At 40.2% G+C, this 22,500-nt stretch overlaps 3 protein-coding genes across 3 annotated transcripts in view; all 3 read left to right on the top strand.

Moving 5' to 3' along the window:
• The window catches only part of LOC127009349 (retinol dehydrogenase 11-like), an 18,424-nt gene extending 6,699 nt beyond the window's left edge, over window positions 1-11,725 (top strand). The window contains exon 5 of the mRNA XM_050882320.1: window positions 11,576-11,725. The gene's annotated coding sequence lies outside the window, so the exon portion shown is untranslated. The remainder of the gene's footprint in view (window positions 1-11,575) is intronic.
• The window catches only part of LOC127009427 (uncharacterized), a 55,387-nt gene extending 41,128 nt beyond the window's left edge, over window positions 1-14,259 (top strand). Inside the window, exon 28 of the mRNA XM_050882522.1 lies at window positions 13,496-14,259. Within this exon, the coding sequence (XP_050738479.1) occupies window positions 13,496-13,600 (105 nt within the window). The 3' untranslated portion in view covers window positions 13,601-14,259. The remainder of the gene's footprint in view (window positions 1-13,495) is intronic.
• A 174-nt stretch (window positions 14,260-14,433) lies between these two features.
• Window positions 14,434-22,500, top strand: part of LOC127009347 (retinol dehydrogenase 12-like) — a 9,601-nt gene continuing 1,534 nt past the window's right edge. Inside the window, exons 1-6 of the mRNA XM_050882319.1 lie at window positions 14,434-16,552; window positions 18,569-18,721; window positions 18,828-18,920; window positions 19,384-19,511; window positions 19,750-19,864; window positions 21,727-21,915. Of these exons, the coding sequence (XP_050738276.1) occupies window positions 18,586-18,721; window positions 18,828-18,920; window positions 19,384-19,511; window positions 19,750-19,864; window positions 21,727-21,915 (661 nt within the window). The 5' untranslated portion in view covers window positions 14,434-16,552; window positions 18,569-18,585. The remainder of the gene's footprint in view (window positions 16,553-18,568; window positions 18,722-18,827; window positions 18,921-19,383; window positions 19,512-19,749; window positions 19,865-21,726; window positions 21,916-22,500) is intronic.

Raw genomic sequence — 22,500 nt, forward strand, 5'->3', positions numbered from 1 at the left:
CATTCAATGGGTTCTATTCTGGATGGACACGAAGCTTCCCTGAAAAATTGGTTGAGATAACCGCAAAATTATGCACAGGAGACTGTTCACGAACAAACAAACAAATAAATAAACATACTGACCGGACCGAAAATATAGCCTCCCAGCTTCGTTGGCGGAGGTAACAACAACAACAACAACAACAACAACAACAACAACAACAACAACAACAACAACAACAACAACAACAACAACAACAACAACAACAACAACAACAACAACAACAACAACAACAACAACAACAGGATATTGATCAACAAGCGCTATGGGACCCCAAACAACAGAAATTCTAGTATCGCCAATATAATGCCAGGGAATGCCTCACACTTGCTCATTTTGATATATATTATTGACGTTGGCCAAAATCATCTTTTTATAGCAGCTTGGCAATTTTTTGCTCATTTGAAAAAGAGATACTGAACAATAAGGGCAAGATTTGGGTTCCAAAGCGCCTAAGTTGTTGTTCAGTAGTCTCTATGATAAATCAATGTTGTTCACGGCGTGGGTGAACAGATATTCACCCTAAATCAACAACAAAATACGATAACTCTTAGATATGAACAGGAAAGAACAACAAATTTGGACCAAAAAATTGGACCAAAAACTGCAGTGACTTTGCTATGACCTTCTTAGACTAGTGTTCTTACTCTTCGCACAAACTTCCTATGTTTTTTGAAACGCGAATAACTTTAATACTGCAAAACCAAATGAGCTGATTTTTCACCACAACAAGGATAATGTAAAATTATTTAATATTCTAAAGTTTTGGCTCGGTAGTTACAATGGTTTTTAGTTAAAATCGGATAGTAGTTTTATGGTGCGCTTCTGTAACACAACAAAACCATCAAAACATACATTCATCGCTGGTGAAAAACTACTTCACTTTGGACTGCTGTAAAGTTATTTTATAGCATACGTGGCAACTACTAAAAGAGACAAGTCTCGTGTCTTTAAATGCACTACTAATTATTTTAAAGGAATAAATCGCCTGAAACACGAGAAATTGCTGCGCTTTGGAACCGTTTTTTCAACTTTGACTGGCCATATAAAAAAGTATTATAGATACCGCATTGAAACTTTCAAATCACAGATATATTTTCATACTGAAGCTTTTTAAACAATCTTCTCATTTTCCAAATTTTAGCCATATTTGATGAAAAATACTTAACAAAAATCATGAATTATATTTAGAAGCATAGAAAAATGTTATTTTGATAAAAAAAAACTAACCTAACCTAACTTAACAGTTTATAACATACTGTAAAGAAAAAAAAAAAACATGATTAATGTTTTGCCTTTGTCCTACTTAAAAACCCGTTTTCTATAAGCACTGGTAATTAAAAAACAGCCTGTGTGTTACGTAACCTTACCATCTGCTGACTTCAGGAGGAAAATAATGGCTCTCCATATTACTTACTGCCACAGGGATTTGAGGATTCTTTACTTTGTTTCTCTCTCTCTCTCTTTAAAAATAAGCTTGACCGTCACTTCCTTGAACTTAATATTAATTAGAGTAGAACTGCAATGTTTTGGAGCCATCTGATTAACGTAGAATCACTTAGGTTTAAGGACAGGCCACCTAGTCTGGACCATGGGGTCTGTGTGGTCTGGTTTTCTATGTAAATCTATGTAAATCTCTCTCTCTCTCTCTCTCTCTCTCTACGCATATATATAAATATAAATATATATATATATATATATATATATATATATATATATATATATATATATATATATATATATATATATATATATATATATATATATATATATATATATATGGTAAAACTTCGTTGCAGTACTGCGGACGTTTTTCTTGACAGACCATGATTAATTTTGTTTTAAAAATGTGGTTGTCATTTTGGACTTTTTCTTGGGCAGACCATTAAAAAGCATGTTTTCGATATTGGAAAAAATCGAAAACACGTTTTAATGATTTTACAACGAAAACCAGACTCCAAATGAAAATAAAAAACTAATCTAACCAAATAAAACCTAATCTAACCTGGGGCTGACTAATCTAACCAAACCAAACCTAACTGAAGTTAACCTAACTGCGGGCTGACTAACATAAACAAAACCAAGACTAAGATCAAGACTGCTCACGCACGGAATTACCCGGTTACGTTAGGTTAGGTTAGGTTAGGTTAGATTGGTCATCCGCAGGGTTAGGTTAGGTTAGATTAGTAGCCCTGCAGGGTTAGGTTAGCTTTAGTTTTATTAGTTTTTCATTTTGGAGACTTTAGTCGAATCATTAAAATGTTTTTCTATTTTTTTTCAAGTATCCAAAACTTATTTTTTAATGTTTTGCACTGGTTTTCATTATTCATAGCATGGTAGTGTGAGGTTTGTGAGTGATTTTATGTACAATGCATGTTGATATGTGACTGCAGTACTGCTACGACGCTTATATATATATATATATATATATATATATATATATATATATATATATATATATATATATATATATATATATATATATATATATATATATATATATATATATATATATATATATATATATATATATATATATATATATATATATATATATATATATATATATATATATATATATATATATATATATATATATATATATATATATATATATACACACACCTTTTGGATGGTTGTGTTTCATGGAAACTGTATTCATCAGTCTCAAACTTTATTTCATGGCTTTTAGTAAACTAGTTTCTCAGGTAATATACTACCGTATTTTTTTTTCTGGTATTCCTGTAGGATTTAATGATGAGGGGCTCAAATGTTGGGTGCTTATAACAAACAAGTTATGGAAAAAATATAGGTGATGACAAAAGTGAATAATCCAATTTTTTATTTTTTATTTATTTATGATTTTTTATAAGTAATTGAGAATCCACTTAAGTTTGAAAAATAACTTACATAAAGTTACTTGAAACTTCTTTTCCGGCAATTTGCAACACATGAAGATTATTCAACACATGAGAATCTCTCACATACTCACAATGAAAACATTTAAATTTGTAATATACCCCTACTTTTGGTAAATTATAACATTTTAACTTCTGTTTTCCTGTGTACATGAGAAATTTCCTTATTCAAAAATACTTATATAGAATTCTCTTAAACTGAAATGCCCCATTATTACATTATGGAAATCTTTACAAGAGGAAACAAAAAGCTATTTTGGGAAATACCCTTTAACAAATTTGACTGACATATAATTCAAAATAAAAGATACAATAGGATTTTCCTTTAAAGAAACTATTCTCAATAGACTAAGTTTCATTTCAATTAAATACATCACCCTCTTAAGCTAAATGAAATTTTATTTTAATTGGATAGTAATTTTTCATCATATGAAATGCAATCCTCTGACTCTGAATGATACCATATAAAACATATAATGTACCTTTACCTATGCAAAATAATTACATACTTTTGATTCCTCCATTTCCTATTTACTTATGCAGAAATACATAAAAGGTTCCTTTAAACTGTAATGCCACAGATTAAGATCTTTACAAAAGTAACAAAAAAGCTATTATTGTGTATCACTTCCAACTTAAATTTGACTTAAACCTCAATTTTAAAAAGTATATATTTCCTTTTAACATTTTTATAGAACAAAAAACTATTCTCAATAGACTAAATTTGCTCTCAATCTTATTTCATTATCATAAGAAAATATATGCAAATAAAAGACAAAAGCCTTTAATATACATTACTAGTTGAACATAAATCTATATTTGAAAATAAAATAATACAGTTCAGGTGTGGAATGCTAAAGACAACATATATCTTGAGAAATAAAGACAGTGTTAACTAATTAAGCATTTCCTTTCAAATGAAAAACATAGATATTCAGTACTTGGTTTAGGTTTGGGTTAGGTTAGGTTAGGTGCAATAATGAGAGCTGTTGTTTATCGTGACCTGTACCCTCCCAAAAATTTTAACAAAATTTAGCAAATTAGTAGAAACTACTCTAATAGTACTATTATTTCCCAGCTGAGTTAACATAAAATGAATGGTGGCAAATTGGAGCAGAATAGCTTAGGAATGTTATGATGCAATATTTTACCGGTCCAAACAAATATAACCATTCATCGAAATTAGTATTTTAAACCATATATATTCTACCTTGCCTCACCCAACCTAAACTTTTGACAAGTACTATGTATGAATTCACACTTGAAAAATTTTAATGATGATTAACAACATTCAAAATCACAAATTTGCAGTATTCTATTTTTCATTTACTTTTCCTAACTTTATATCTATATTTCAGCCACCTCACTTTAGCCAGTATTTTTTTCTCCATACTCATTTAGGAGTTTTGGGGTTTTTGTGTCAAGTATATTTTGACTTTCTTCGATGATAAATTCTCGCCTTTCTTTATTTTATCCATGAATATTTTTCAATTAATCTGTTTTCATAAGGAGAAAATTTTCTATTTAATGAATTTGTGCTTGAATGACTATTCATTTCTGAAGTTTCACTCTCTGAATCACTACATTCATCACTGATATTTTCATTTTTACTCCCTTCATAATTATGCTTTTCTTCATCTATCTTCTATGCGAATGCCAGAATAACTCGGTCGGTCACAATAGTTTGCTGCCTCAATAGCTTTAGAGGATGGAACAGCATCTCTTTTTTATTGAGCAATCTGTATGTCTTTTTGCGGTATTAAACTCATGGTCCATATGAGTTGCCACATTTTCTGCCATTTCAGGGCAATGATAGAATATGTTGGTGGCAGCTGATTTTCTAAAATATTTGGAAATAATGCCCTATTCCACTTGCTATCCCTAATTTCTTAATGCCATTACTTACATTGATGGCTGTGGTTGGAGTACCTCCCCATGACAAAAAAAAGTAATCCCCACTTTCCTCAGTTTCAATCTTTGATCTCATGAATTTCAAATACTTCTGATAATAGGAATTTTCAGTTTCAGTGAGGACCAGGTTTGCTTCATCATGAGTGAAACTTGTTTTATGTTTTCCAATGCTGATGACCACGCGGTCTTCAATGCGTTCTCTTTGGAGAAATTCACTGACCCGTAGCTCTGCAAAAACACCTCCTCTTTTTGCATTTTTTATTAGTCCCATAAATATCAAAATATTCCTTACCAATGAAATGTCATTTCTTTTTGGTACATATTTGTCATCAAGTTGTTCTATTATTTTCACTGCTCCTTTATATTCTTCTGATGAATAGAATTTATCTAATTTATCACTATTTAACAACAACTGCTCTTGTTCTTTTCTCTTACACCTTTTTCCTCTCCACACATTTTGTAATAGCTACGGGACCACCCAGGCATAATGTTGCATAGGTGTTCTGCATCTGTGACCTCAGATTCAGAGAAAGGGGTTTCCTTTCTCTTCTTTGAAACGTATGCAAAGAACTTTTTCAGACTAGCGAGGTATGTTATTATTGTTTGTGATTTCCAGTCTTTTTCAGTTTTTTTCTTACCAAAGTACTTCCAAAGTTTTTCTTCCACCAGCAGTTCTTGTACATTATTTGCCTCTAGATCTGCTATCACTATTTTCAACCTGCCTATGTTATATGATATTGTTTTCATTTCTAGTGACCCTCCAGCAGGACCTTTCAAAAAAATTTCATAGTTAAGGAGTATTTCTTTCCAATATGTACTAACAACATCACTATTGTCTGTGTAGTCTATCTCTTCTTCATCTGTACTGCCTGTACCAGAACTCAATCTTTGCTTTACTTTATCTTGTAACTCAAATTCGGTATTTTCTAGTGGGGTGTTCTCAGATGAGGCTTGGGAATAGAATGCTTCAGGTTGGAGGCATATCCCATGCACCCTCTTCATGTGCTGACCCAATCGAGTAACCTGTGCATAGCAGTTCTTGACTGTACACGTTTTCCTAACTTTTCTTGTAAAGAGCCCTCTGTATTTTCTTGTTCCCATGATGCATGATATTTTTTTAGCTCTATCTGTGGACCATCCATGTACTCTCACTAGGTGGCGAGGCAGGTGAACTAGTTTTTTTGCATGCTGGGCAATTAGATTTTTCCCTCTGCTTTTTTACTGTTAGGAAAGTACATCTACTAATCCATCACAAGGCAAGACCTCTGCCGAGTTCTCAACATTTAGAATAATCTCCTGGGGCTTGGTCTTCAATTGGGAGAAAAGTTTCTTCAGGTTGATAGACTGTTTCAAGGGTAGCAGCAGAGGCCTCAGGTGGAGCTAGCTCTTCAACATTTACCTCCACCTGCGGCATAATTCTGATTAGTCATGTAAAGTCACATTTGAATCAGGGTATGAAATAGGACATACTGAAAGAGCAAAACCTGTCCAGTGATTGGTGTGATGGTTGGGTATATTATTTCAAAAACTTAATAAAATCAAGTATAATTACACATAGGAGCATAATTATAAATAATTCAAGTATAATTATGGAACTATAATTATACTTACATTGTAAAATTGTAAATGAGGTGCAATATATTAGAAGGCTATTGTTTAAATGAAGCTTTGGTAACTATGGTAACAGTAGCTATCAAGTGCTAACTACTAAGCAAGATTGATTATAAAGTGATTTTATTTTCAAATTATATATTGATTCCCTGTTTTAATGCATGAAAATTAAATTACGTTAAAGGAGTTTAAGCCCTCAAGTTTTACTTTTTAAGTGTGAGTAATAAAGGAAATCTAGAGATGGTATAAATTAGTCAAATAACCATAAAATATTATGTGATTCATAGTTGGTTTTGGCAGCAATGGAAAGAGTCACATTCATTAAGCTCAAGGAACTCCAGGAAGTTGCAAGTGTAGATAGCTGAAGAGTGGTCATCTGCATACTTGAGCATTGTGCCTTAATGAGAATGAACCCACTAACAAATCTGGGACTTGAACCTGCACTCATGGCTTAGTAACTATGAAGTGCTAACCACTAAGCAAGCTTGATTATAAAGTAATTTTATTTTCAAATTATATATTGATTCCCTGTCAGTGAGGGGCCTGGACTCAGCAACATCTAATTATTCATTTACCTCCACATGCTGGCTTGGGAGATATGTCCTGTGGTCATTTATTTTGTCACTGTGTGGCTCGCAGGAATGGGATCTTGACTTCATTGATACCTGCAAATTTTATTTAGGTTAGTTTCATGGTTTTTCTGGATAAGATTGCATTTAATTGTGTGGTAAAACAATGCACATCCTTTGAAACTATTAAAAATAATACATCCATATGAAAATTTTACCATATATATATATATATATATATATATATATATATATATATATATATATATATATATATATATATATATATATATATATATATATATATAATGCAGAAAATTTTAAACCCAAGAACTTAAAGTATGGGAGGAAATATTTGTAAATTAAGAGAAATTATGCTATAATAACTCAAGAGTTCAATTGTGTTAATGAAAGGATAAATTTAAGTGTTAACAGCTAACAGAGTCAGGCATAATAAATTTATAAAATGTTATGTTGTGTTTAAATGCTAGAAGCTGTACGGTATTAATAATATTTTTTCATTATCATTACTAACTATGATAATAATGGGAATAAATATTTCTGACTGCAACAAAATAAGTAATACAAATACAGAAAAGATAATTTAAAATTGACTATGGTCAGTTTGGCTTTAGGTTGGGGAGACCTACAACTTCAGCAATTTACAGTTAATATGGAAAAAGATTGTATCATGCTTAGGGTAGGTATATGTCAGAGTACTATGTGATGCTGTAAGATGGGCTTTTGAAGGCAAAGAGAACCAGAAAGATTAGTGAAAATGGTTGAGAAAATTTGTGCTGTCTGAGTAGCAGGGAAACTCAGCTGAAACAGGAGTGTGCCACTGTGTCACTTCTACGAAAGGATAAGGAGAGGTATACCAGGGAACTTTTGCTGAGGATGTTGAGAGTAGTCTAAAGGCTAACAACCTTCAGCCTGCCTACTATGTCTTTAAGAGGTTTTGCTCTAAATCCACAACATGGAAGAGGCCTGTCCAAAAGAGTATTAATAAAATTTTGCTTGTTAAAAATGGAGGTGTACAACGCTTTGTCTTTTAGTAGCAATAAAATTATAATACACAGTAGTAAAGATAAGCATTTCCAGAGCCTTGGGCTTAGGGCTACCCTCTGGGTTGACTCTAGAGTGCTCACCTCCCATTCCTGCACACCAAGTTTGAGTTCCAGCAGGTTCATTGACAAAATTTGAATATTACAAAAGATAAAACCCATGTGTTTACAAGTATCTATCAGGACAAGGCATCAGAGAGGTGGCAGCGTAGACCTACACTTAGACCTGCAGGTCCAGGAAGGGAAAAGGAGTTGCCCCGAGACTGTAGGATACCTCATGTTCTCTCAGAGAGTGGTGAGCTTATCAAGGAAGAAAATAAATTTTAGACTATCATAAATACATGTAAATTGCTCTTAGGAGGAGGGGAAAGCAATGTAATGCACAGGAGTAGTAGAGGTAAGCATTTTCAGAGTTTTGGGTCTTGGGATACCCTTTGGGTCAACACTAGAGTGCTCATCTCCTATTTATTTCTGTAGTTTTCCTGGCAGGAGCTCCATTGAGAAAATTTAATTCTTATGAGTATCTTCTGAGGCATCAGATAGTTTGAGTGGAAATAGACTTTTTAGTATAAAAAAAATATTTGTGTAGAATGTACTAAGACAATAATGCAAACTCATACTCACCTTTATAACAGTCTTCGGCATGTTATAAGGTGCACTTTAAACAGCTTCATGGCTAAACCTGAAAGAGGTTTAGTTGAAAGATCCAGGGGACATAGTTGTTCAGCCATCCTTTGTTTATGGTTGAACAAAGCCCAAACTACAAACAGTCTTGGTCAACAAATCAGTCAAGCTGTTTGTCCCAGTAACCTGTAAATAAAGAAGGAATTAATTTGACATAAAACACAACACAAATGATGAAACCAAACCTGAACTATAATTAATTGTAGAATAGCACAACCCCTATAAAATTTGTTATCCATCTACAGTAAAATGAGCTATTACATACACGGGAGGGGCTCCTTCCCCTTGACCCACTACTTCATAACTGTTTCCCTCTCTATCACTAAGAAGCTCCCTGTTGGATAAGTGGGGTTTTAGGGTGAGGGGAACATAAGTGAACGAACTTATCTATCTATACCTTTTAAACTGTTTATAAAGGCTGTCTTCACACACTGTGGGACATAGAGCTAGATGGGCAGTGGCATTGGTTATAATAAAGGGACACCATGGAGAGGACAGTTGTTTATTTATTTAATTTTCATTTGTGTGGGCACCAGGCATAGTAAAATTATAGGGGGCCATGAAACACTGAACACAGGTACAAGGTTGCTCAAACTCACTTAGGTCTATCAGTCTGGAGAATTCCCTGCCTGATCAGGTTGTTGCTATGGAGTTTATCTCATTCTTCAAATCAGCTCTATATTCCTTTACCATTTCCAAGACTAACCCCTAACACATCTTCCCTCCCTGCCTTCCTTCCTTGTTATCAATTTAACAATTTCCTTTTAATCACTACACTGGCATACCTGCAGATTGGTGCTACCCTATTTTAAAACATTTAACTTCTTCATACTTGCTTGAAAGGCCTTAACAAGGTGGGGGAGCTACCTCCACGCCCATAGAGCTAGGAAACTAAGGTAGAATGCTGTGATACTTGAGTGGCGTGGACGGTACAAATGACTGTCATGGGAACCAACATTTATATTCTCTACATGTCCATCTCCTGTGTGGTTGCGTTGGTTTTACTATTATGAAAGCATGCCTGCAGGGGAAGCGTGACATGCGGTGGCTTATTCAGTACAATGACGGTCATGGGAGCTAACCGACAATCTAAATCCTGAATTATCGTCATGTTCATCTCCTCCAAGCGCCTCCGTGGTGCAGTGGTCAGCATGTCTGGCTACGAATATGCGGGCCCTGGTTCGAATCCCGGCCTGGGCAGTCGGCGCACAGCCCACCCAGCTGTTCATCATCCCTTTCGGGTTGGTCGATAAATGGGTACCTGGGGAAACCTGGGGAAGGTAAACTGTGGATATCCCGGATGTCATACCAGCCCTGTGTCCCGGGATAGCGGGTTCTTACCCACCACAGGCTCCAAGGGCTAATGGGACGGAGATGGGCACCGCAGCTATGCGCAGCCACTGCGTATGCACCCACTTTACCTTTACCATCTCCTATGAGTTCATCTTCATTCTATCACTACGAATACACAGTAATTATGGGTGACTTACCATAGTTTTTACTGCTGAAGATATGCATGAAGAAGGCGTAATGGCGGCCACCGCGTGGCAGGAACAGCGCTGCAACAATTTCTCGGCTTGTGATTGGCTCGCTGAAAATAGTAGCTGGAACCTCGACAAAACGATACTGAAGTGCAGGTCGCAACACATCAAATCTGAGGGTGGGTGCGAAAGCGCAACGCGGTACTAAAGCGCAGTGTTGCGATACTAAAGCGCGAGGGGGTGGTTCCAAAGCGCAGACACCCATAATAATTCACGAAAGCGCATTTTTCCTCCAACCAAAGCGCATAATGAAATCTACAACAACAACAACAACAACAACAACAACAACAACAACAACAACAACAACAACAACAACAACAACAACAACAACAACAACAACAACAACAACAACAACAACAACAACAACAACAACAACAACAACAACAACAACAACAACAACAACAACAACAACAACAACAACAACAACAACAACAACAACAACAACAACACAACAACAACAACAACAACAACAACAACAACAACAACAACAACAACAACAACAACAATAATAATAATAATAATAATAATAATAATAATAATAATAATAATAATAATAATAATAATAATAATAATAATAATAATAATAATAATAATAATAATAATAATAATAATAACGATGATGATAATACTAATACAACAGTCCCTCCAGTAGGTATCCGGATGTACCGTATTCAGGCATCCTTCGTATCCCGATACTAGGCCTTGGCTCTGCTACGTCCGTATCCTAATCTACTTCTCCGTATCCAGACAAAAAGTTCCGACTATTTGTGTCGGCCAGCAGATTAGCAAGAAAATCGGTTGGTCAGCCTCCCGGCCCTCTTGACACACAATGCCCCTAGCCCACCAGATGAGAAAAAAATGACCGTCCGTCTCAATACAGATCAGTCATGTTGGCTCGCCTAGCTAGATTTTGTTGTTATAATTGTTTTCCTAGTGTTCAGCATTACATTAAACCTTTTTTTTTTTAAGTGCCGCCTCTACCGCCGGCAGACATTCTTGAGGGGCCTCTTGGACGTTCCCATCCCGGTGGTGTATTTTTAATGTCTACGTAAATACTGCAACTGCGGAGACCAAGAATCACTGGCAAAATTATAAGATAGGTTTTATTCACTATACCTATTGTTTCGGTGGTGTGTTTGTCCGGATACTGTTCCGTATCCGGACTTCATCCTTATCCGGATGGTCCGATGGCTCTTATGTCGGGTACGGAAGAGATAATGTATTTTGCTTTTCCTCAGGTCGCCTGAAAGAATCCGCACCGAGTCGCATCGTCAACGTGTCCTCCTTGGCCCACAAATGGCCTCGCGAGCAGTGCCTGAGCGACCTGGCGATGACCAGCAAGTACTCGTCGATGCACGCCTACTCCGTCAGCAAGCTGTGCAATGTTCTCTTCACCCGCGAACTGGCGGACAGGCTGGCTGGCACGGGTGAGATGGCGTGAACTATATTATGCTGTATTTGCCTCCTCTTATTTCTTTTTTTTTTTTTTTTCATTTTTAGAAGCAGGTCCATAGCGCGGGCATGCTATTTGAAGGGACACCGGTGGTCAGTCAGGCGATCTTTTATTTTTTTATATTTACGACTACCGATGAGCGCCCAAGTAGAATGTAGAATATTTGCCTTTGGGAGCTCTACCCTGAATGCTAGTGGTATTTAACTTGCTTACGCCTCGCGTTTATTTTTATCGGCGTCGCAGACGCCGATCAACCGATTGTCCATCTTCTTGTTGTTTTCTTCAAGTTGTTTTCTTGCCCTACCCATGCATTGTAGACAGACATTATATAATAACATTTATTAGCCCTGATGAACCCTACAACATGGCATTATAGTTTTTTTTTTTTTTCTTACGTCTTGGCCTGTGTCGCCGGTAGGCCTTCATAGTAGGGCCTGATGGTAGGCCCCAGCCCGTTGTGGCACAGGGAAATGTTTATAGTGGCGCCATCTTTACTTATCAGCATTTTCCATTTTAGACACCTAGTTGCATAATATAAATTCTTTTCAATGTTCAAACCCATTCTGCGCACTGGTAGTCGTGTAGTGCATTCTGGCATCGGGGTGTAAGTCTTTTGGGTGCAAGGAGAGGTCCTGGGCACATTTCAGTTACTGTTCCATTGCTTCTCATAGTAACTGTATCTGCTCTTCCGTCCTTGTTCGTTTGTGCCCTTTGTTCTTATTGAGGTTCCTGTCGCCTAACCCTCGTGATCTCGTCCTTCCCGCCAGGCGTGACGGTCAACAGCCTCTGCCCAGGCTTCGTGAAGACAGACATTGTGCCCTCCGGTTACAGTTTATTCGCACTCAGCATTCACTTCTGCTGGACTTTCGCCGCAAAGGTAAGGAACACACTAAAAGCCCTTTCTTGATTACTTTTATATTAGTTATTAGATTATGCTTTAAGGTGTGCGTTGTTGCTTGGTTATTTGGTTCTGGGTAGGGTATGTGTTAAGAAATTACTAATGTGTTATGTAGTCAGGTCTGCGACATGAAACACAAGTACAATGCTCTCAAAGCCTCACGACGGCAGCATGGTGGGAGGATGACGAGGAGTGTATGTATGTAGCCATCGTAAGACCCATTCTTTGACCCTGACCCACCCTTCCCTTCGCGTCCCTCGCTCGCCTTACCACCCTCTAAAAGGCTGGATCTATGTGTATTATCATCTATATAATTTAATCTAGATCAACAAAATTTGAAATCATGCGTGCGTTTATGCAAGGAAAAATGTATGAATGATTTACAAATAATAATTTCCGACCCGAAGCGGAAATTTCGTATCCACTTTCTTTACTGCTCAATGTGCGTTTCTTGTTTCGATTACAAAGCAGCGGCCACTTCGCGTTGCACTTTTGGCTGATACTTATTCCTTCCACGAAAGAAATGTTCAAGCACGACCTCAACCCCCAAATCTCTCTCCCTCTATCTATCTATCTATCTATCCAGGACGCGGCCACCGGAGCCCAGACCAACATCCACCTGGCGGTGTCGGAGGAGCTCGAGGGTGTGACGGGCCGTTACTTCACTGACTGCAAGGTAAAGTGACCCAGACACACTCATCTTGCTTGTATGCGAGGATGTCATGAAGTGATATTATAATCAAAGTATAATACAACGTATTACTGGAACAATCATGTCGCCATGTGCTTCCTGTTTTACATCTGCAGGAAAAACCCGCCAACAAGTTGGTGGACCGCAAGGACCTGGCCGCCGCCCTGTGGGAGGCCAGCGTGAAGGCTGTCGGGCTGCAGCAGCACGAGACATACTGCTAAATGCTGATGTCCGCGACCCCGCCGGTTCACCGCAGACCACTTCTTCGTGCCTCACCCTCACCCCAACAGCAAGAAAACAAAACACTGATGAATGCTACTTCACCTCCCCTCAACCCCCCTGACTCACAACAGCACTCGCTATACGCTTCCCACGGTTCCGCCAGGCGCCTCCCTTGCCTGTTCGGTCTCGGCGTCCTCATACTGTCCACCTACACGAGGCATGATCACAGCCTCCCTTGACCCGCTTCAGCCCTGTTGTTCAGCAAAGTGTCATCCCGAGACATGCAGTGAGGCAGTTCGTATGTGACAATGTTTGCTGGCCAACGTGTGATAGTGGCAAGGCCCAATAGCCGTCCCTCTCCATCCCCCTTTCCTGGGCCTCCCAGCGTCCCGAGGTGGCCTCACTCAGGGCCGCGACGGGACGTGACCTATTCCTTCTTTTAGCTTCGAGCACCGCATAGATTTGTTGTCCATTTATTCTACTACATATTTTGTCACTATTATTGATTCCGAGCTAAGTCCGTATTGTTCAGGAGTGGCTGATTGTGCTCCACACGGGCAAATGTGTATGGGTCACCTCTGCCTAACCCAAATAAATCACTGCAGGACATGATGTGCACCCCTGTCGAGCTATTGGCTTTTATAAATTTCAAAAAGAATTTTTTATTTAATCTTCTGCTCTGCCCAGGGTGATGAAAATGCATTAGAACGAATATAATGTAACATACATACTAACAACAGGTTAAACCAAGATTGCTTGGAGCATTTTTTGCATGTCTGCGGCACATAGGGGCGGGGGGGGGGGGGGGGGGGGGGGGGTTTCACAAATATCCGTCTTTTATTGCAGTGAAGCACATGCACAATACCTTCATTACCTTTATAAGTAACTATTTTTTCACAAATTATTTACAGAAATAATAATGAGAAATGTGTAATATAAGTGGATGATAAAATTACTGTAACACGTCAGCAGCAGGTCGTTAAGGGAGGTCGCTGTCCTCATTGCGACAGGACGCGTACTGGTCCTTGCCTGTCGGTCACCGGTCGGCGTATGGGGGGCGTCTTGGCCTGTCTCCAGGTGTGAGGTCAAGGTGTGAATCTCACCATGGTCGCCGTCCGGCCACCCACTGGACGAACACTGGACGGACACCAAACGACCGCCGGTAGCCGTTCGGTCGCACGACTACTTTGACACCTATGTGGTCGGGGAGCGGTGGGTGTGAATCGCAGCATTTTGGGGGGGTCGCGGGTGGTCGTTAGCAGGTCGTAAAGTCAGTGTGACTGTAGCTCAAGGCAACACTCACCCGCCGCCGCTGCCTCGCCGCTGAGCCCCGGGAGGGGCTCAGCCGCACCACCTCTGCGGCGCTCTGCAAGGGCGATACACGTACATTATCAGTAGAGAGTCCAAATAACAATGGCGGAATGCACTGATTCACTTCAGGACAAAACTAACAAAGCAAGAGAACTATTTCATGGAATTTAAAGAAAAAAACCGTGCACCTTCACCGGGCGCCAAACACTTACTGTTGTACTCGTCAGTTTTGCCAAACAAGAAGTCTATAAAAACAAAAAATACAAAGCTGCACCAGACTTAAATTTACCCTGTTATTATGAGTTATTAAGTGCTTCTTCTTAGATAAATGCAAGAGCAATACGTCGATCGTTAACTGTCCGCCCACACCGCACACCGTCACTATTCATCTTGCCATTCAGGAATGTTCATTCATCCTCGTCACACACGCCATCAACGTCACAAACGCTTCAGGCATTCGCTCCCATTGATCAAAAAATACATCCCAGGTTACATAAATTATTACATTGTGGGCATTTCCATTAATTTCTCTGATATTCCTGAGGTGAGATACACACGTTTTCCACATCATTTCATGGTCAGATTCTTAAATCGATTAAATTAAATATGAGCTATGTTTGTATATATCGCAACCAGCCTCCCAGTCGACACCCAGAGGTACTGCTCAAAATCTGCTGCAACCTTGATACAATCCACTCAGAATGTCCCGGTGGCTTTATTATCCGGGGTTTTATTTATTTTATCATTTTTTTACGTGATAGCCTGTAGCACCGGTAGGCTTTCTTCAAGCGCCTGGTGGTCGGCCCAAGCCCGTCGTGGGTCGTGGCGCAGGTAAGTGTTTATAGTGGCGTCATGTATTCTTGGCTCATACTGCCTCCCGGAAGTCATTCTTGAATGACTTGAACGGTTCTTCTAGAATCCGGGTTGATAGGTGGTCTTCAGGACAGCATTTTTGGGCCACTCGGCGGCGACAGAAAAATCCCAGGTGGTAGCGTCGGATTCGAACCCGCGTCGTCCAGAACGCGGTGAATGCGGGACCCGTGCGCTAACCACTCAGCCACCGCCTCCCCACGTGTGTGTGTGTGTGTGTGTGTGTGTTCAAGTCCTCAAGCACACACAGTGTCTGCCAGCAACAAGCCTCACTTTGCCACCGCCTTCACAAACAGTTTCCGCGTCGGTGTACCCAGGGACCTATGCCTTGCAGGGCCCACAAGCGCTCCCCGCAACAGAGACGCCATGAGCTGGACATTGCATTGCCCCGTATCTCGCCCATCAGTGATAAAACCCAGGAGTGAGGCAGTCGTGGCAAGTGATAAGACAATGTTATTTCATCCGTAAGAAACCTTGACTGGAGTGAAAAAAAATAATTATACACGATATATCTTAAGAGCTGTGATATCATGTTTATGCATCATCGCTGTGTGCATAAACTTATAAAGAGCACTGACTATACAAATCTTGCGGTAGGTCGTGACTCTTTAGGACAACCAAGACGGTAAAAAGCAATAAGTGCCATGGGGTCCAAAGGTCAGTATAGTGTATCATGGCCTTATCAAGATTATGGGAGCCAGTGCTTTCGTAACTGCCGTGTGAGGTGTGCGAGTACGTCCACCTCTCTCGTTTTTTGCTTCCTTTAACAGGTAAGAAAGTTGAATTTGAAATATCTTTACAAGGATACAAAACTGTTATGGCCTCTTACATGTCCTATAAGCACTACCTGTACACCGTCACTTATACCTTTGCCTCGATCTGTATTGGTTCTGCTCTCCTGCCACAGTCTCCCTCTTCTTTTTCCCTCCCCTTACTTTGGCTCGAGTCTCCCACCCAACACCTGGTGCTCTTGCTCACCCTATTTTCTCCTGTTTTACCTGTGTCACGTTTCACCCCGGCCCTGCCCCTCCTCTACCCACTCCTCACTCCTGTTCTCCCTCTATCACACTTCGCCCCGGCCCTTCCCCTCCTGTTCCCACTTCATTGAGCATCTTACGTCCTGCAACCAGTGATTATCTTGCTCAGTGCGTCTATAAACACAATCTGAAAGACGCAGTAATGTCAGTCCTGCTTTCTCTAGTGGAAGGAAGAGGGAAGTGGCGGGAAGTCCTCTCTTGATCATGTACTTTGAAAAATACATGATCAAGAGAGAACTTATTAGAGGTTTAGGAGGAGCATGGATGCACGTCATGATCCCTTCTAAATTGTACCGGGATCAGAGACGACGAATAAAAATGACGGTCGCTTTTTGTTATTAGAGAAAACATCAAAGGACTGATAGTTAAGTTACGGTAATGAACCTTCGCCTAACATCCTCGCGACCTTCAACTCTCGTCCCCCAGTCGTTGTGCTTCTGTGTGCCTCGCAAAAGGGTTTGAAGAAAGTCTATGGCCTAGTTCTGTCCCGCATGCTTGCCATGTGACCCCGGTGTTCAAGGTTTTGTTAAGTAAATTTGTGATGTGACTTGTTTCACCCATCCCTCCATCTCGGCGCCTCCTGGCACAGAGCATCTTCTGAGGCTGGTACGTCTAGACGTGACGGCCACTTTATACCATCAAAGCATACTGCTTAGAAGAAAGTGACTAAAAAATGGAAGTCCACTGCATATGACCTTCACTAGGAGGTTCATCTCATGAGCAGCATGTATCTCTTTAGCTGGACACTGATAACTCCGTCCTTGAACAATATTGTCGTTACCAGAGATAGCACGTTACTGTTGCTGGTCATGCTGATGATCACTCTTCTTTCCTAGCACACAAGATTTTCGTGTAAATATATCATCGCCTCGCCCACGACCTTTTTATCCCGCGTCCCCTTCCCCCCTTCCTGAGTGCTGGGCATGCCCGCCGCTACTCCACGCCCGCAGTTCCTGCTTGTGTGTTTGCCCAGTCATTGCGCTGTACGCCTTTAATCTAACGTTAGCAAAAAAAAAACTACAGTACTACACCACCTAGTGCCACCATCACTGCTACTACTATTACTACTACAACTTAATTTTTTTTAAGGCAGGAAGGTATCTTAACGGCATTAAATAGAAACAACAAAACCAAAAAACAACAACGGTAGACTCTGTTCCGAAGAAAAGAAAAAAGAACAAGAGGACAGAAGAGACATCAATTTCAGGTGTCTTGACACTCTCCTCTTGAATCAGTTCAAGTCGTATACTACTACTATTACTACTACCACTACTTCTTCTTCTACTACTACTACTACTTTTACTACTACTACTGCTGCTGTTGCTGCTGCTGTTGGTGCTGTTATCCCTTGATTTTCCAGTCAATAGTGAGAAAGTAGAAATCTCACCAACGATTTCTGCCTCTTTCATGAAGCCCCATAGACCAAACAACAGCCGAATTTATGGCACAGGGTGCAACACCTCTCACAAAACAGGGCACTAAAAAAATGCAAAGGTACGCACACTTATGTAAGCTACGACTGCTCCTTGAAAGACAGGTTCTCAAGGCCTACTGTTACCCAGCGTCTCTCGCGGACCCAACTGTCATAAACAGAGGCTAAAAATACTCGGCCTGGGTCCCGTCTTAAGGGGTTTTCATCCACAACAGGCTCAAGGGACAATAGCACGCCGTCACGCGCAGTAATAGTGTATGTTCACAACTTTACCTTTACCTTTTTACCTACTTTAAAACTACTCCTTATTGCTACAGGTGCACAAGCGGCCAACATGTTCATGGAGGTGGTGGTGGCCTTGGTGGTGGTGCTGATGAGCCTGAAGGTGTACATGACAGTCACCTCAGGCAACTGCAGCAGCACCAGGTCCATGGCGGGCAAGACGGTCATTGTTACCGGAGCCACGGCAGGTGTGTGTGTGTGTGTGTATGTGTGTGTGTGTGTGTGTGTGTGTGTGTGTGTGTGTGTACAAACACACCAGACACATAAAAACGCTCTGTGTTTGCCTCCCTTCAGGCATCGGGAAGGAGACGGCTCGTGACCTGCTGCGGCGCGGTGCCCGCGTCATCATGGCCTGCAGGAACCTGGAGAAGGCCGCCAGGGTGGCTGGTGAGTGTTGAATGAGATGGACGGAGAGGAGGAGAGGAGCGACGTATCAATGCACGTCTACTAACGGCGAGTGAATGATATATCATCGGCATGTGTGTCTTGTTCTAAATGACCAGGAGTAACTCAGAAATCAGTGGCGTGCGTGTTGTGAGGAACACACATGACGTGGATGTCTATCAGGTCAACGTCACTAGGTGTATGTGTCATTTGAAGGTCACCAGGATTGTCGATATCAGACAAAAGGCAACAAGGGTTATCATCATTACGGGACACTTAACACTAAAGACCTCGCCACAAGTGAGCTACGCCACGAAGAGGGGAAGGTCAAGGTCATCATGTCACCAATATCACAGGCAATCATTAACACAAGCGTATTCGTCTCAAGTATACTGCGTCACGGTTAGATCAAGGTCACCAGGTGTCATCAGTAACACAGGTACTAACACACACGCGTTCGCCACAGGTGAACTGCGGGCCGATGTGGGTGATGTCGGGGAGCTGGTGGTGCGACACCTTGACACCTCCGTCCTCGAGTCAGTCAGGGCCTTCGCCAAGGAGGTGCTGGACGCCGAGAAGGCCATCCACGTGCTTGTGAGTGTGGCGTGGTGCCGATGGTGGGAGGAGGTTTTGGGGAAAATGACTCGAATATCAAGGGAGAGTGATAAGGAAGAGGCAGGAGAGCGAGATCACAAGATGAGGGGTGTGCATTGTCACCTGCCTTGGCACTTGTGCTCCGGCTCTGTGAAACTTGTTCTTAGTGTTCTGTTTATTTCATTGTTATGTGTTACATCTGCTTCGTCTTCGTCAGTCTGGGTCTATCTCTCCACAGATCAACAACGCAGGCATTCTCGGCCCGAAGGAAAGGCGAGTGACGGCAGATGACCTCGAGCTGACCATGGCGACCAACCACTTCGGTCACTTCCTGCTGACCAACCTGCTGTTGGGTGAGACTTGCCAAAATATTAGAACATAAGAGTCTGCAAGAATGTCAGCCTACACAGAGCAGTTCCTGCAAACCCAACAGTGTTTCCTCCTTGCTGCAATTTTTATAACTTATTTTTCAATGCGTCTGGGTACTATATTGGCGGTCACCACATGACCAACCCGTTGTAAACTTTGATGTTGTTGAGGCAAGAATTAATCTTTTGCGTCGTATATGTGGGGGAATAAATTCCGCTGGTGGCGTCAGTGAAGACGAGGGTGGTGTTGGTGGTTCTTCAACCAGTGCTGTTGCGGACAATCTCCAATGCTGAAGAAAATCAACAATTACTGCCATTGTAATTAATTATGCTACTGCTACTATTGCTGCTACTACTGCTACTACTACTACTACTACTGCTACTATCACTACTACTACTGTTACTACTGCTACTATCACTACTACTACTGCTACTACTACTACTATCACTACTACTACTGCTACTACTGCTACTATCACTACTACTACTGCTACTACTACTACTATCACTACTACTACTGCTACTACTACTACTATCACTACTACTACTGCTACTACTACTACTATCACTACTACTACTGCTAATATCACTACTACTACTCCTACTACTCCTACTATCACTACTACTACTGCTACTACTACTACTACTACTACTACTACTACTACTACTACTGCTACTACTACTACTACTACTACTACTACTACTACTACTACTACTACTACTACTGCTACTACTACTACTACTACTACTACTACTACCACTACTACTACTACTACTACTACTACTACTACTACTACTACATACTACTACTGCTACTACTACTACTAATGCTACTGCTACTGCTACTGCTGCTGCTGCTACTACTACTACTACTACTACTTCTACTACTACTACTACTACTACTACTAATAATAATAATAATAATAATAATAATAATAATAATAATAATAATAATAATAATAATAATAATAATGATAATGATAATGATAATTATAATTATAATTATATTTATAATTATAAAAATAATAATAATAATAATAATAATAATAATAATAATAATAATAATAATAATAATAATAATAATAATAATAATAATAATAATAATAATAATAATAATAATAATAATAATAATAATAATAATAATAGTGACAACAACAACAACAACAATAACAATAATAATAATAATAATAATAATAATAATAATAATAATAATAATAATAATAACGATGATGATAATACTAATACAACAGTCCCTCCAGTAGGTATCCGGATGTACCGTATTCAGGCATCCTTCGTATCCCGATACTAGGCCTTGGCTCTGCTACGTCCGTATCCTAATCTACTTCTCCGTATCCAGACAAAAAGTTCCGACTATTTGTGTCGGCCAGCAGATTAGCAAGAAAATCGGTTGGTCAGCCTCCCGGCCCTCTTGACACACAATGCCCCTAGCCCACCAGATGAGAAAAAAATGACCGTCCGTCTCAATACAGAGCAGTCATGTTCGCTCGCCTAGCTAGATTTTGTTGTTATAATTGTTTTCCTAGTGTTCAGCATTACATTAAACCTTTTTTTTTTAAGTGCCGCCTCTACCGCCGGCAGACATTCTTAAGGGGCCTCTTGGACGTTCCCATCCCGGTGGTGAATTTTTAATGTCTACGTAAATACTGCAACCGCGGAGACCAAGAATCACTTGCAAAATTATAAGATAGGTTTTATTCACTATACCTATTGTCTCGGTGGTGTGTTTGTCCGGATACTGTTCCGTATCCGGACTTCATCCTTATCCGGATGGTCCGATGGCTCTTATGTCGGGTACGGAAGAGATAATGTATTTTGCTTTTCCTCAGGTCGCCTGAAAGAATCCGCACCGAGTCGCATCGTCAACGTGTCCTCCTTGGCCCACAAATGGCCTCGCGAGCAGTGCCTGAGCGACCTGGCGATGACCAGCAAGTACTCGTCGATGCACGCCTACTCCGTCAGCAAGCTGTGCAATGTTCTCTTCACCCGCGAACTGGCGGACAGGCTGGCTGGCACGGGTGAGATGGCGTGAACTATATTATGCTGTATTTGCCTCCTCTTATTTCCTCTTATTTTTTTTTTTTTCATTTTTAGAAGCAGGTCCATAGCGCGGGCATGCTATTTGAAGGGACACCGGTGGTCAGTCAGGCGATCTTTTATTTTTTTATATTTACGACTACCGATGAGCGCCCAAGTAGAATGTAGAATATTTGCCTTTGGAAGCTCTACCCTGAATGCTAGTGGTGTTTAACTTGCTTACGCCTCGCGTTTATTTTTATCGGCGTCGCAGACGCCGATCAACCGATTGTCCATCTTCTTGTTGTTTTCTTCAAGTTGTTTTCTTGCCTTACCCATGCATTGTAGACAGACATTATATAATAACATTTATTAGCCCTGATGAACCCTACAACATGGCATTATAGTTTTTTTTTTTTTTTTCTTACGTCTTGGCCTGTGTCGCCGGTAGGCCTTCATAGTAGGGCCTGATGGTAGGCCCCAGCCCGTTGTGGCGCAGGCAAATGTTTATAGTGGCGCCATCTTTACTTGTCAGCATTTTCCATTTTAGACCCCTAGTTGCATAATATAAATTGTTGGGGGGGTGT

This window comes from Eriocheir sinensis, chromosome 40 (genome assembly GCF_024679095.1).
Source record: "Eriocheir sinensis breed Jianghai 21 chromosome 40, ASM2467909v1, whole genome shotgun sequence".
NCBI classification, from domain to species: domain Eukaryota; kingdom Metazoa; phylum Arthropoda; class Malacostraca; order Decapoda; family Varunidae; genus Eriocheir; species Eriocheir sinensis.